At 31.6% G+C, this 16508-nt stretch overlaps 1 protein-coding gene across 2 annotated transcripts in view; it reads right to left on the bottom strand.

Moving 5' to 3' along the window:
- LOC106715206 (PTB domain-containing adapter protein ced-6) overlaps window positions 1–16508 on the bottom strand; it is a 48872-nt gene that overhangs the window by 29493 nt on the left and 2871 nt on the right. The window contains exon 1 of one of the 2 annotated variants that reach the window (XM_045682445.1): window positions 12498–12769. The exons of the other annotated variant lie outside the window; for it this stretch is intronic. Coding sequence (XP_045538401.1) covers window positions 12498–12592 — 95 coding nt within the window. The 5' untranslated portion in view covers window positions 12593–12769. Of the gene's footprint in view, window positions 1–12497; window positions 12770–16508 lie in introns of those variants that run through there. 2 annotated transcript variants of the gene reach the window in all.

The following is a 16508-nucleotide window of genomic DNA, read 5'->3' as shown; positions in this document are numbered from 1 at the left end:
TATTGACTCCATCGCGTTGATACTAATGTTTATATTTAGAATTTTATCGCCATTCATGTTCATGCTTTTGCATACAAATTATCAATGAAGTCTACATAACGATATATGTTACCTCTCAGGGTGCATTAACTTTTTTTTGTCAAAGGGATGTCGGAGCAGTGAACATTAAATAAAATATTATTTTAATGTCATAAATGCGAGTTTTTAGAATTTAGATGTATGTATGGATGTTTATTTGAAGGTATCTCCAGAACGGCTCAACAGATCGCGATGAAGTTCGACCTAAGTAACTTCCAGACTGAAAGAACAAATAGGCTACTTACAAAGCTTTTTTAATTCCGCACAGACTGAGTCGCGACCGAATACTAGTATATTCATATATGTAGGATAAAATTCATAACGAAAATAAGTGGCCGGATGTTCATTAGAAATTAAAATATAACTTCCACCAAAGCAGCAGGGTTTTGAAGATACAAGTTACAGACACAGTTTTAGACGGAAAAAAGTTAGTTACGAGCCCCCTATATATATGTTTATAAACGTTAAAATCTTATCAATATATTAAACTTGATATTATAGTGCTAACAACATTAAAACATACATATACTATTTATCTTTGTAGCATCACTAATTTTCATTCAGAAACACTATAAGTTCAGTAAAATTAAAATAGCATTAATTATCTAGATTTGGTGTTGTAAAAGAAAGTAATTTATATAGTAACATTTAACTACAAATCTAATGTTTAAAGTTAAAGGGAAAGGTAAAAGTGAAACAGTTTCTCCATACTCCCCTTACAAGGTTCTTATGAAAGTGAAGTCTTAGATTGTACGTATTAATTTACGTCGCAAGGGGATTATGTAGAAAATTATAAACCTGTTTAATTAAAATGTTATAAGGCATCTTGTTATATTTATAAAAATAATCTTGTTTGCCTATCTGTAAAATTTTAATTTAAACATGTTTTGATTCAGACTCTATATATTTTCATTGTTATTAAACCTGTTAGGAAACATACTGTTTTAGAGTTAATGACAGTATTTATATCTGTGTGCTTCGGCTGTGGCTTTAAGATTTTTTTTTAATATCGTAAGGCGGCAAACGGGCAAGCGTCCACCTAAATTCGCCGAAATAACGAAGCGACCGCTGTCCATATTGCATATGCGTTGCCTACTTTTAATCGAAGAGGGTGGGGACTGGGCGCTGAAAGATGAGTAGGCATTTAGGCTGGCACTTGTTTAGCATCCCAACAAAAACAAAACACGAATTCTATCTTTAGATATAGAACATTGCTCTGACATTTGCTGTAAATAGATTGGTATGTTAGGAATATTGAAGTGAGTTTTCACTGCAGATTAATAAATGGTAACATTTTTAATAATTAGAATCAACTCTGCCCGCTGCTTTCGGAATTAAAAAAAAAAACGTAATTGTTATGTGCCTATGTTTTATTCCAGTTTATGTTCTACTTCTAAGCTAAATTTCAGCGAGTTCCGTTATGCCGATTTGGAGATACATTCGAACAAACATCCATCCATCTTATCTGTCGCATTTATAATATTAGTAAGAAGATTTTTTTTATTCGATTTGTGATCGTAGTGGATACAGACAACTCGAAGTTGTGTTTGGTTTTAAAGATTTTAACTTGAAATAGATAATTTTAGATATAACTTCGGCTATCGAAATATTTCAAGGCTCAGAGCAATAGAATTAGATACGCTAAATACGCTTTCTCAACGAGCTCTCGAAAGGTAAGGCTCCAAATTTAGTACGACGAATTGCGAAATATTATTACAACTGAGTGTTGTCTGTGACTTTATAAATGACTAGCTTTTGTTTGTGCCTAAAGAACACGAGGAATTGGAAAAAATCTTAATTAGTAGTGTATGTGATCCTCCAGACTTTGTCCTACATCTATGCCAAACAGTGAGATCCGTGGTGCCGTTCTGGAGATACCTTCTAACAAACATCCATCAATTTAAACATTCGTATTCATAATATTAGTAAGATTAGTACAGCATGTAGTAATAGCATTTTTCTAGATATGATGGAATTTACAGAAGTATGAAAGAGACTATTTATAAAATATATAACTTGCCACCTTATAATATAAAAAATAGACATTTGTATCGACTCTCCTTAGGAACGATCACGATTCACAAAATGCAAAACCAATTTTTTTGTGAAATGAACTTTAGCATTTAAAGGTTTTCCCCGCATGATGTCTACGCGTGATTTTCCTTGTACAACAACCACCGTGGTTAAAATAAATGTCATATTAATATAATTTAATAAACAAATTATAATAACTTCTTTGTACTTTTAAAATGCTTATTTTATTAGTGAGTATATCGGAAAAAAAATTCCCTTCTTACTTTAGTCTTCAGACCTATCATTATTTTTTCACTGACAAAGCTATTCTATTAGTTAAGAAGTTTATACGTTCGAAAACAAGAAAACAAAATAGTACCCTATCTTTGTATTTGTTAAAACCCATTGATTACGCTACGTATATAATTTGAATGACTAATAACTGCTTTTTATCCGATAAAAAAAATATGGCAATTTTTTATAACACGTCGACGTTGCGTAAACGTGACAGATTGTCTGTTGTTTCGTTTGGTAGTAACTAATGTATTCATACTAATCGTGGGTTTCTGTGACGAAAATCTCTGTTTAACATATTTTTATCTGTGTGTCAAACATATGTATTATATAGAGATTTTGGTCTCAAAAACCCACGGTAAGAGAGTTCTAATTCAATCTTAAGTATAGTCCAAAACAATTTCTAAGTTTGATAAAAATAAATAAACGTGTGTTACTAGTCTTGTGTACTTGTTGTATGTAAAGGCGCAGTTTCATTAGTCGTAGGCGCCCGCATGCGTGTTGCGAGAGATTTCCTGTTCACGCACGCCATAGATAGCGCTAGCATACTAGAACCGTTTTCATTAGACCTTAGGGCCCCCGATTGAGATATCCTTCACTTTTCTTTGTAAACTGAGTCCTCGCACGATTTTTGCTTTACATCAACCATATTCATTAGTCGTTAGTACTGAATTATCGACGAATGAAATTGCGCCCTTAAGAGATGTAAAAACAATGGACGACTGTTACCTTTATAAAAGTAGTTTGACGGTTTTAAGATTTACCTGTAATGGTAAAAGAATTATTAATTTAATAAACACAAACAAAACAGTTAGAATTAAGAATTATTAAATTATTTGATAAAAAATTATATTAGTAATAATAATGGTATTTATTTCAAATTGCTAGAAGAATTGTGGTCCTAGCACTATGTCAAAATTAGTATGAAATTTTTGGTGCACTTTACGCCTTATAGTTGAACAAAATTTTATACAATTTTTTTCGGTGACGATACGATGGCTATTGTCACAAATATTCGTGTTAGGCCCACAGATGACACAAGAATCAAGAGTGTTTCAAGTCAGTAAAGCCAAGTATACAACTTGGCTTTACTGACTTGCACAAAAGTATGACGTAGCACTTTAGATAAAGTACACTGTCATTAGAAGTTTTATTTTGGTAGACATTATCATACGTATCAATGTAACAACATTGATGACTTTTGTACTTTTTGTATTAGCATATAAAACATATATAAAACAATATATAACATATATAAATAAGGTTGAAGTGAAAGCGTTATTAACAATGATTACAGAATAAGCGCACATTTACGTTTAAGCTAACATGGTTGTGTCATCGACACATTGAACTGTGTCACGCAAACAAATGGCGGCAAATTCGCCATCTTGTAACAGCTGTTTTAATTTCGTGTGAATGATCGATTTTTTACCACCTTAAAGGAATATACTGTGACAAAATGTGGCACGATCACAGGCGATGTTTTCGCGTTGAGTTCTGTGAAACGATTCGTAAGTATAGAAAATTACATCAAAGACTTGACTGGAATATCGTAGAACTTTTTTATATTGACAGAGGGCGCTAATGATTTGATGTTCTTTAGTTTAATTTATACCCAACAGGTCAAATTAATTTGTTGGACTAATCCATTGTGACCCCTTATACCGTACACAGCTGAACCGACTCACGCCGTGTTCTTCGATTAGTATCCCAAAGAGTATGTGACTACTTCGTAGTATCCTTCCTCGGAGTATCATAGAATGGATGGAGTCAAGGCTTGTTATTTTTGGAACGAAGTTCCTTATCGCGCGTTGTGAAAGGGGGCTAGACGGAAAAATTCTTACGAAAAGTTGTCACGACACTTTTTGCTATAGTAAGTATGTTAACGACGAATGAGCGCTACTTCACCATGGCAACGACGTGACAATATATAACGAAAATTCATAGAAATAAAATGTACTTCTTGTGAAGACTTAAGTTTTTTATTCATAGAATAAACATTGGTTCCTTCACTAATTAATCGAAAGGAACTTCGTTCCATCCGGGTGTCCCTTCACACCTCTCAAGTTTTTTTATTAACATTTGTAAATAATACAATAGAGTTATTTTGATGTGTAAAATTTAAACGCATATAGATTCAGGGTCATAATACAAAGAAACATTGATATGATCAACGCTTTATGTATTGTTTCTCTGTGTGTCTTATAGTGAATGTTAATTTGTAAATAATTTTGTACATTACGAATTAAAAATAAGACAATTATCTTTATGAATTTTAGATTCAAGTCACGCACATTCTTGAATAATCTTAGCAAAGGTAATAAGGTAACAACTTCCTTGTGCGTATAGACTAAGAGCCTAACCTTAAATAATAAAAATTTATAAGAATTATATGAGGTATATAATATTGATAATTACCAGTGTTTTCTTGATGAATAAATACTAAATAAAAAAAATAGAAAATAAAATAAAGCTGAAAGCCTTTCCATGATGTAACGTTTCCTTTATGAGAGAATTTTTTTTTAAAGTAAAAGGTTTAAGCAATACCAGGACAAAGGAGAAATCTCTTTATTTAAAACTGCTCATTGCTCTGCACTTTTATCTTTGTTTATATTAGAATGCAAATTAAACCTTAGCTTAAGTAGATAAAGTTGTTTATTGTTTGATAAAGCAGGTCTGCTTACAATAAGTACGGTTTGTACAGATTGTTTACAATTACTATTTTGTTTTACTTTTGGCGCGAATATTACACTCTTCTATGTATTTATTGTATAATTTACGATAAAAAAAAGAATATGTTCTGGGTTTTTCAACTTTCTTATTGTAAAAGAATTATTGAAATCGGTTTAATTGCCACAATTAAACATTCAATAGTTCTTAAGCTTTGTGTAATTCAATACTAAAGCTACACTTAGGCGAGTTTTAGAGACTGTGAGTTTGCGTTCCTATAACAAATAAACATACTTACATATATTACAAGTATGAAAAATTAAAGATTGATCTTTCATTCAGCACATTTCAGCAGTTTTAAATTTCGTGTACAATGTTAAATGAAACAAAGACACGATGCGGAAAATATGCAAAGATGTACGAACAATATATTTCCGAACTGTACAAGTAAAAAATACTACGTAATGGTTAACAATAAAGCCGCCCATACACGTAGCGTTGTCAATTGTCGTTGTCGACTTCCGCAAATTGAACGTGTTATAAAGCGTGGTAATAAAGAACTATATGGATATTATTTCTTTGTTTTAATGTCATTAAAATTGCACAAAGCATTAAATGGAATGTGTTGTTACGGCTGTGTAAAATTGAATGGCGATTACAATGTTTTTTTTATATTGATTAATTTGAAATTTTATATAATTCAGTATTTATATTAAGGGTCTATTTATTTAAACTATCAAATAAAAGAATAGTTCATTATTGTCAAATTTATGATTAGCTTAACATTTTAGGATAGAAACTTCAAAGAATCTTGGGATCCTTATTAATTTAGGGAATAACACATATCGAATGAGCGGGTGGTGTTTCGCATGTAGAAGTCCACTGTATGGATAATTCAATCAGGTCTATTTGTTTGACATTATCATTCACATAAGAGGTACTATCGTGTGTAGATACGTCGGTACCGGGCGGTGCGCGCGCGGCTGCATTGTTGGCATGATGTTTTGATTGCGCCCGCGTCGGCGCTAGTCACCCGTTTGTACGTATCTATGTACATTATGGGATGAGAAAAACTTTTACCTTTTTTATAATAATAAGCTTTTACATCCATTAAGGTAATACTCTTAATATTATATAGTCAAACAACTGGCATGATGAAAGAGGTGCTGTTAACCTAGTTAGTTGTATCAGTAAATATGTAACCTACATGGATTCAGAAACTGGCATAAAAGAAAAAAATGATATGACAACTATAGTATACTTTTTTGTTATTAACAACAGGGCGCTAATGCGCTATCAATCTCATTACTTAAGATTAAGACCACAAAGAAGACAGGCGTGGTAGCAATTCCGCGTTAAGTCTGATGAGTGTAGTGCCGGAGGCCTAATTTAAGGGGAAGAGGTTCCCCTTCACATACTTTTCTTATAAAATGAGAGGATGGCAATGAGATGGAGATTTGTCGGAGAAGGGGACGCATAGTAAGGATAAATATTCTCTTTCTATGCGTCCCCTCCTCGGTTAATTAAAGGTAGGCAACGGATGCAATTGTGGATGTCTATGGTCAGCGGTAGCTTCGCTATTTCAGCAAATCGTTTGCCATAAATGAAGTTAATAAAAAAAGATCAGTTAAGACCTAACATACTTTATTGTCATTTGGTATTTTAATTTGATATATTAAGGAGTTCCTGATACGATATTGCGTTCCGAGTACTGTAATAACGTAAAATAAAGCTATATTTATGTGCATTGCATAGTCGGTTGTACTGTTACGTATAAATACGTAAAACTTCCTTATCGGTCGTAACAAGCGCTTGTTAAATTAACGATCATTTAATTAATATTTTATAATAAAAAGTAACAATTTATATTAGAATAGAATTTGTAACTTATCTTCAAAGACCACAGTTCGTACTTTTGTCAGTCGGAGATTAATTTTTGACAGATTGTTTTTTTTTTATAACTATACCATACATTTAGTATATTATCGCAAATTAAAAATGTTAAAATTTGAGACATTATAGAAGTTGAAATTGAAATGCAACTGGCCAGCAACAACAATACTTTAACTAAATAGTTACCAATCGCTGCTTAGTAATCGGCAGATGTGGTATTAAATAATTTCAGCAAAACGGCCTTAAATTTGGCAACATTGCCACTCCTTTATTATGTGTAGGGTAACCAAGGTTTGGCAAAAAAGGAGATAGAAGTTTTGGGGATAATTGTAATTATTATAAAATATACGTGATATTTTGTTCTTACATTTAAAAATTTTAAGAATGGAAAACAATAAAAATCTTTGTGGATTTCGATTAAATAATACATATTATATTGGTGTAAAATTTATTTGCATTTCAAATTAATTTGGGATGGATGATTATTTCCAAAATATTAAGGTAAATATTTATCTTTAAGTTAAAAGTCGAATAGTATTGTTATCAAGAGGAAATTCCGGATAGTCCGCAAAATTATCTGCCCGATGGACACCCTGTTGAAAGAACCTACTTGCATAATGGAACGCTGCAGTGCATTCGCAACAATTAGCTGAATAATAGACGCATATCATGTTCTCTTGCTCAATACATTAAGTGGAGCGATTGGTTAATACTGCTTTAATTCATTTTCGATGTTTTATTCGTTTTTAAGACTCCGTCCATCATTTAATTAGACTGATCATATTGCAAAATACTCTTTTTGATTAGCATCAACTCAATCTTACACTAATTCTATCGTAAATCTATATATATATAAAAGAAATTCGTGTTAGTTACACTATTTATAACTCAAGAACGGCTGAATCGATTTGACTGAAAATTGGTTGTTAGGTAGCTTATAACCAGGAAAAGGACATAGGATAATTTTTTACCCCGTTTTCTTTTTTTATTTCGCGCGGACGGAGTCGCGGGTAAAAGCTATGTTTTATAAGAATTATCCTGTTTTCCTTTAACAAAGAGATGGTTACAATTGAAGAATGTTTTTGTCCTTTAGCAGGTTAGTATTATCGTTGTGCTTAGCTATCGGTTATTTTACAAAAGGGTTTTAAATACTTTAGAAATTTTTATAATCGCGATTATTGCAAGGTGTTTTCTGTTGTTATAAAGTATAGTATTTTCATCCGCCATTTTGAAGCTTAAAGTTCACCTACAGATTTAGTTTCGAATATTTGCTGTACATTGCAAAATGACTAGTAAAATTCCGTATATTCTTTAATGATAACTAAGAACAAGTCATATAGTTGTCTCGTCGTTAAAAATAAACAAGCCATGCGCATGCGCCGCTCAGACAAAGGAGACGCGCATTTGACCTCCACTCACCTATCTTTTATGCATAGTTTATTTATTGCGTAATAAATAATAAATTCAACTCAGATATTGAATTTGCAAACAGAAATTCAACCAATATTGTAGAAAAATACATCTTAAATTATTATCATATAACTACAAAATAGATTTTTTAATCTACATTTTTGTAACAAAGAACTCACTTTTTAGGTAGAAAAAAATCTTTACTTTTTGATCTTTAAATTAGGCCCCGATTAACTGAAGTAGATTCCAGAAGAAAAAGAAACTAGCAGAGACTAACTGCAATCATAAAGGTTTAATGATTACTTAAACTATGGGACTGCCTTGGTGACCACTTAACGACTCGGCGGTAGTAAATGCCTAAAGGAAGCAATAAAATCGAATCATACCTACAGAATTTTTATACATTTTTCATATCATAAAAATAAATATCGTATAAAATATCGTTGCAATAGAGGTAGAAAATTTTTCAGTGGTTTAAAACATAAACAGAAATATAAATGTTGTTTTTTATTGCATCCTGAATGATGTACCGTGTGGTACACATCAAAATCTTTGAAGGTAAAACGCATATGTTTACTTTAAAATCGTAATCCCACATAAACTGCAAAATAATAAAAATATAAAAATACTGGCAAAAACATCTGCCCCTTCCCGAAACGTCCATCAATAAAAAAATAGCGCGCTGCAATTATAAAAGCTGATTTCGGCAAATTGCAAAAACTATCATTAAAACTATTGTACAATATTTTTCAGTTTTATAAATAAAAGACTCGTGTATTGTCCGTCCGCACGAGTCAAGGCCATGGATATCACGAAGGCCAAGACAAGAGTTTAGTTACGTCACACATATAGTAATTAATCTACCTTTAAACTTGTTTTGTATCAACACTTCACTGAAAGGACATACTATGTATTTCAAATCAAATGAACATGTGCGTCTCGAGGACCTCCACCTTTCACAAGTCGCTAGAAAAGAACATATTTCTACCAAAAAATATTTTTGTAGTCTTCGAATTCGGAAATTCAGTTGAAAATATTATTTAACTGACCCTACCTTTTTTCGATTTGACAGCGATGACGTCACAATTCTTCGATTTCGTAGTTCCAAGTATCGTAGTAATTGATCCGTGACCGTTCAGAGGTCGCAGACAGTATGCATTTAACTTTGAGATAAGTATTAAAATAGTGTTTAAAACGTATATTAATATTTAATTATGCAAGTTTCCACCGCAACCACCTTTACAAAAACAAGCGCGTTTTCTTTGAAGAAAAAAAAATAGAAATAAAAGATTTTGTAGAATACGAATTTTTATGACATTTTTTCTGTACAATTCATAAGTATGAGAATAGGTCGTAAAGTATATTTCATATCGCCGGGTGACTAGGGTGTTCTTAAAATCTAAAAAATAAAAAAGATACCTTACGTTTTTAATAAAACTTTATGCATGCACTTAAACTCTTGACATTATTTTGGTTAGCATTGCATAGTCAGAAACTGAATTAATAGAATATAGAATAGAGGAGTAAAAGTAGAAGGTCAATGTCGTATAAATGAAGGTAGATTTCAATGTGAGACATTGTACATGGACGGTGAGAGTTAACAGAGCGCAGAGCGCGCAGGAGACTCAAGAAACAAGTTTGTTTTCATTGCCTCAATTCAAGTGCATATGAAACTATATCTTATACCCGGCATAAATGCCAAAGTCATATAAGTCTATTTGAGAGATGTCATTCAAAAGAAACGAAAACCTTTTTTTTAATCACAATTTAAGATTTATTGGACACAAACATTTCCATTAACTTGGAACATCCTAACAGGATTTTGACAAAAATTTCTCATAATCTGTCTAGTAGTTTAGTGGAACTTACCTTTAAAGTACCTATTTCAATCAGCTTGTATTTTGACCAGTGGAAACATTTATAAGTAACCAAAATAATAGAAGTATTCTGATGTAATTGTTTTCTTAATATATCAACATATTGACGTCACCAACGAATCTATTCTTAGTAAAGATTACTTACATGAGCGTGTGTAAAAAAAACAAAATGTCATCTTACCTATTGTTTACTATTCGTTTATAAAGAAGTAATTACGTCTCTTGTAGCAATGAAGAAACATCTTTACATTCGACAAATAGTTTTAATAGATTTTTAAATAGGAAAGAGGCCATCCATAAATTACTTCACACGAATTTCGTGATTTTATGGCCCCTCCCTCGTAGTTGTCACAACTGGTCACATTTGTGAGACATCCCACCTATTGTGATGTCTCATATTTTGCAATTTACATATTGAAAAGATTAAAAACAGTATAGATATAAAATATAATACTTTGAAAAATGTCATGTCCTTCCCCTTTACATGTGACGTAATTTATAGATAACCCCAAATCTGCCTTAGTATAAAGTTTATAGCAACAAGCTTTAAAATGTATTTCAACTTGGGTGATTGTTTAAAAAAATCGCTAACTACAAAATACGTTATTTTTATAACATCTTCTTAATATATATAAATCTCGTGTCACAATGTTTGTCCTCAATGGACTCCTAAACCACTTAACCGATTATAATAAAATTCGCACACCATGTGCAGTTCGATCCAACTTGAGAGATAGGATAGTTTAAATCTCAAATTATAGTCGCAATTTTAATTTATTGCTAATTATTTGTCTGTTATTATTTGACAGTCACAATTATCTGTTAACTCCAAATTATTCTAACAGATGTCGATACCTTTCGACTGGGTTGAGTAAGTAATAAATAGATGGCGCTGCAATGGTAAATCTACGAACGTGTCATATAAGCTACATTTTAACAGCATAAAAAATTCATATCGCTATTAAGTTTTTTTTTAACTGCGCGCGGACGGAGTCGCGGGCGACAGCTAGTAAGAATATATTTTTATTATTAAAATGCAATATTGAAATTCAAGCAGGCAACACCAGGCGCAAACATTTACTATACATAATATAATTCAAAGCATAATACGTTTGTTTTTAAAATAACCGTTTGTTTCCGAAAGAAACCATCAAATAGACAATTGTACCGTAATACAGTTACTGCAGAACAAAACGGTTGTCGTGAACAAAAAAAAACTTAAAAGTGCAACATAATGAAAGAATTTTTTTTTTGGTTGGCGACCAAAAAGTTTCTATTTCCCAGAAACATTAAAGGTTAGAAGATTAAAAGTGGCATTTGTGAATTTTATATCAGATTTCCAAACACAACTGTCTATTGAAAAAAAATCGGTGTCAACACCAAAAAAGTTGTTCAGATATTTTACTTAAAAATGTGGGTAGTATAAATAATCATCCGTCATCAATCTGTTCAGAGTTTATTGCAGATATTTGTTTTAATTTATTTTTCATTTGATGTTTTTTTTAAATAAAAAATCATGTCTACATCGATCCGTTATATTTATCTTCTATATTTAAATTTGGAACACAGAATCATTATACTAAGAACTCATGCGCAGGAGTTTTCACAAGATGCGATAGCGAGTGGATGGGGATAATTGTAATACATAATTAAAATAATTTTTAAGCAATTATAGTTTAACGTTATCCCCGATTAGCGTTCGTGTTAATGAAACGATTTAATCTGGCACGCAAGATGTGCAGTGCTGACCATTATTTAAAAAAAAAATTAAGACTTCTTATTGTTTTTTTAAATATTTAGGGAGCTAAATAATGACAGTAAACGTGCGGGATATACGATTTAGATTGATTAATTCATATGGGAACTAACAATAGGGGAGTAATAAAAATAATATTTTTTTAAAATTATTTTTGGATCAAGTCCTTCTACAGTTTTTTTTTTTTAATTATTTGATTACTTTGTAACAAAATTACATTTCGAAATATAAATGAATAAATACAAAATACAAACATCGACCTCCAATCGCGACCTTATAGAGTCCAATGCAAATGTGTTCCGACCCGTTCTACAACATCCAAGAATATGCGTAGTTAACATTCTTATTTTACATCACCTTTCTTTTAGATTACATCAAAATGCGCAAATTAATAAAACACTGCGTATTTATTAAAAACCGGCTGGCAAAAAAATACAAAAAAAAAATCAGCAACGGCAAAAAATAACTGGATGGATACATGTTTGTGTAAATAAATAGAAACTAACCTTGAATTTGTTCTCGTCACTTTTGTTCCGTTAGCGCCAAATTCGATTTCGCTACCGCCGAAACTGGTCACCAATGGCACATCACCGTCAGCCATTTTTTGAAAAAAAAAAAAAAAACTAAAATAGACACAGGAGTCTACACTATAAGTCCAAGCGAAACGTTATGTACGACGGTAATTGTGATTTATGCAACTAATTCCGTTTAACGTATCACGATTGTGAGCGTAGGGTAAACACGACCATCCCAGTCGACGTCCGCCGATGTACTGACAACTGACAGTGACGGACTGACCGATTATTTTATTGATGTAAATGTAATGATGAGCCTCTGCTCGAGCCAGAGATAACAATATGTGACTCGGTTTTGTCACTGATAATTGGACCGCTTTATGCGTTATTGCTATATTTATTATTCATTTTTCAGTTAGGTAAACCCGTATTTGTACATGAATAACGGTTTTCTTTGGATATTTCTCAATCAAAACTTTGTACTCAATTTCAGTAGACAGTTAAGCAATTATAGGACTATCTATCCCTATCTACAACTACATATTAAGTAGATAATCTTAAAAATTTATGGGGAAAAAATAAAAAATATATATGGAAAAATTCAAACATGTGTCATATCAGATCCTAGCTAATTCAAAATTGGAGAGGTATTAACTATAGGAATTTGTGAATTATCTTTGATTTTACTTTGAATTAGTCAATCTATATGATTATTAAAGCGTATAGAAAGAGCACACGGCCATAAGCCTCATCCAATTTAAGAGGATATGTCGCAATTTACGATTTTAATCGCACGTCTCGTGTCTCAAGGATATTCTCCGTTTGGTATTTATTCAACTTGGTTATAAAATCACTGCAATATAAAATCCTTCCAAGAAAATGATATCAAAAAATATATTTCAAATTGATACGCTAATCCACAATTTTTTTCCAATTGCCTATGATTTTTTTTTATTAATTCAAATTTAACTAACTATACCTATTTACAGCACTGAAGTTCAATGACATTTGAAAAAAATATATATTTTTACTCTAGTAAAAATCATTTTTCACTTTTGAATAAAGCCGTCAACATTTCCTCAGTATGGCATATCAATAGGTCAGTGTTTGTCCAACTTTGTTTTTCCAAAACTCCACAAATTCCGGTTTGTAAACATATTTATCTGTATTTGGTATTCCCTACAAATATTGTAAACATATATATGTTTACAATGTACGTAAACAATACAAATTTAATTAAAAACAACATTTATCGCAATTATCCTAAGTAAAAAAGTGGGGTAAAACAAAAGTTCAGACAAAAATACTTTATAGTATTAGACGCATGAGAAAACATGTTTTATTTTTTTTTATACCAAGGTGGCAAAAGAGCAAGCTGTCACCTGAATTCGCCAAAATGACGAAGCGACCGCTGCCCATAGACATCCGCAATTGCAGATGCGTTACTTACCTTTAATCGACGGAGAGGAAACGCACAAAAAGAGAATATTTCACATTCCTGCGCATCTCCTCCTCCATCAAATCCACTTCTCCTTCCCATCCTTTCCTTATAAGAATTATAAGATTCTTTCCCTTCCCAGGGCGAGACTGAGATAAGACTAAAATTAGGCCTCCGGCACCACACTCATCAGACGAAACGCGGAATTACTTCCACTTCACGCCTGTCTTCTGTTTGGTCGTGGTATTGCATCGGGAGAGCCGACTGATTCGTACAACAGATGTTGCTGGCATCTACCACTATTAACTTACTTCATTATAGTAAACGATTTGCTCCGATAACAATAGTCAAACACCAAAAAACTAGTTAGACATAATGACAACAAGGAAAGGAAAGGTCAAATGTCACCTACTTTTTCAAAGTTGGATAAGCAAAATATGGACCACAAATATTACTCATTAAAATTTTTAAATTACAGCATATATACAATATAGATTTTATAGATATTGAAATACAGAAAAAACTACAGGATAAATAAATATTTTACAGTTGTATGACTAATGGGGTTTTTGTTTTTTTCATTGTTTCACTGTTTCCTTTACGCCCTGTTTTTGTTATCAAGTTAATCGACATTTAGGAATGTTCCCCCTAACTATCCGTTCTCGGAAGCGATGCTGACAACGCCCACCACAAACTGACGCACAAACATGTGTTTTATTAGCTATATTATTACTATAACAAGATATAAAAACAATATGTTTACCTACTAATATTATAAATGCGAATGTTTGTTTGGATGTTTTTTATAAGATATCTCCGGAACGGCTCAATATATCTTGATGAAATTTGGCACAAATGTATAACATAGTCTGAAAGAACACATCTGATATTTAAGCTTACTAAGTTTTTTATTCCGCGATAACGTAGTCGCGTTCATAAACTAGTTACTAATGAAAAGGTAAAGAGTTTGAGGGTTAGTAGTACCTTTAATTAGTTGAATTAATTTTGTTAAACTGAGTGTTGGTATACAATTTGAATCCTGTTTTACTTTTATTTTATATGCCACATAACGCCTCTCTCTCTACACTGATTTTTATTGTTTATTGTTCAACATAATTTTATAAGTGACCAATCAATTAACACTTATACATTGTTTACTTTTTAATTTCAATAGAAATTCGTGGAGTATTACTACAGTCAGTTTTCTTAATTTTTCACAAAGGAGACGGTTATTAAAGTTATTTTATAATTTAAAAAAAAAAACTAAGAAATAGATAATAATAACAATTTCATTGCTAAGATTTATGTAACAATATTTAATAAGGCAAGTCAAACTTATAATGGGGGTTCACCAAAATAGGTTTAGCGCACTTTCGTACGCACGTGACCGGGAAACCAAACACAACACCCTGTAATTGGGCAACGGTTACTGAATTGGCTTGATAGCTCACTTTCTAGTATTTAACTTTCGCTTGTTTTCTAATAATTCTTTACGTCATTACTAATTGTACGTACTTACAAAAAGAGATGTTTTATTATATTGACAAATTTGTATTGTTGTTTGTTGATTTATTTTTTATAAATGCTCTACTCTTGATGGAACCTGGCCTTCACTGCAACTTAGAATCTTAACCATTTAAAAGGTAGCTGGGCTTTTCGCGCGTAATGATAGCCTCTTAGTTCATAATATAATTAATTAGAGGTCTATTCCAATAACAAAGTAGAAGTCACAATTTAATAACCATACATATCGACCCATTCCAGGAAAAGAGTTTCAGCTGTTAAGTTATAACTATATTCGTCAGATGGTTTGAAAAATCAGGTAAAACACAAGATTATTCAAATTTATCATAAAACTAGTTTAAAGTAATAAAAAAGGAAAAGTTTTAATTCCAAATATTCTATGCGAATATTTTAACTTCTTGAGGCTGTTGCAAAGGTTTCGCGGTTAACGGTATAGGCCACTGCTAATGTGCGACAGAGATGGCAATATCTGTCACTCAATACGGTGAAACGAGATGCAAATAAGATGGAAAGGCCTGATTGCATAGCGTTGAAATATTTCCTGCTAAATCTAATCTGAACATAGAAGAAAAAAAGGTAGTTTATTTTTAACATGTCGTATATTACATTTTTAAGTAATATAGAATGTAATGTTTTTTTTTTCTAGAAAAAGGCGTTAGTTTATGTTTTTTGTTAGCGTAAATTGAAAGCGTAATTGAAATAAAAGGCTATTTGATTTATACAGGCCATTGCGTTGATAGCGGTAGACTTTGATTACATAGAATAGAAAGTTTTTACGATAAAGAAAACATCTATTTACACTGACACGTACTTTTCATTATGCAGAAAAATGCAAAATAGCCAGATGAAGTTTTTACCTACTTATCCTGTCAAAATTATACTAGCAAAATTACATTAGCAGTTATTATTTTGACTAAAACTAATCTGTAAGGGATTATTAAATAAACATATTTTTTATTTATGAGTAAATATTCTAAAATTTAAAAAAATAATTAATTCACTTTTAGGTTAATCTAATATATTATATAAAATTCTCGTGT

Source organism: Papilio machaon, chromosome 19 (genome assembly GCF_912999745.1).
Source record: "Papilio machaon chromosome 19, ilPapMach1.1, whole genome shotgun sequence".
NCBI classification, from domain to species: domain Eukaryota; kingdom Metazoa; phylum Arthropoda; class Insecta; order Lepidoptera; family Papilionidae; genus Papilio; species Papilio machaon.
Note: the sequence above shows the minus strand (reverse complement) of the source record. Positions and strands in the feature narration are given on the sequence as shown.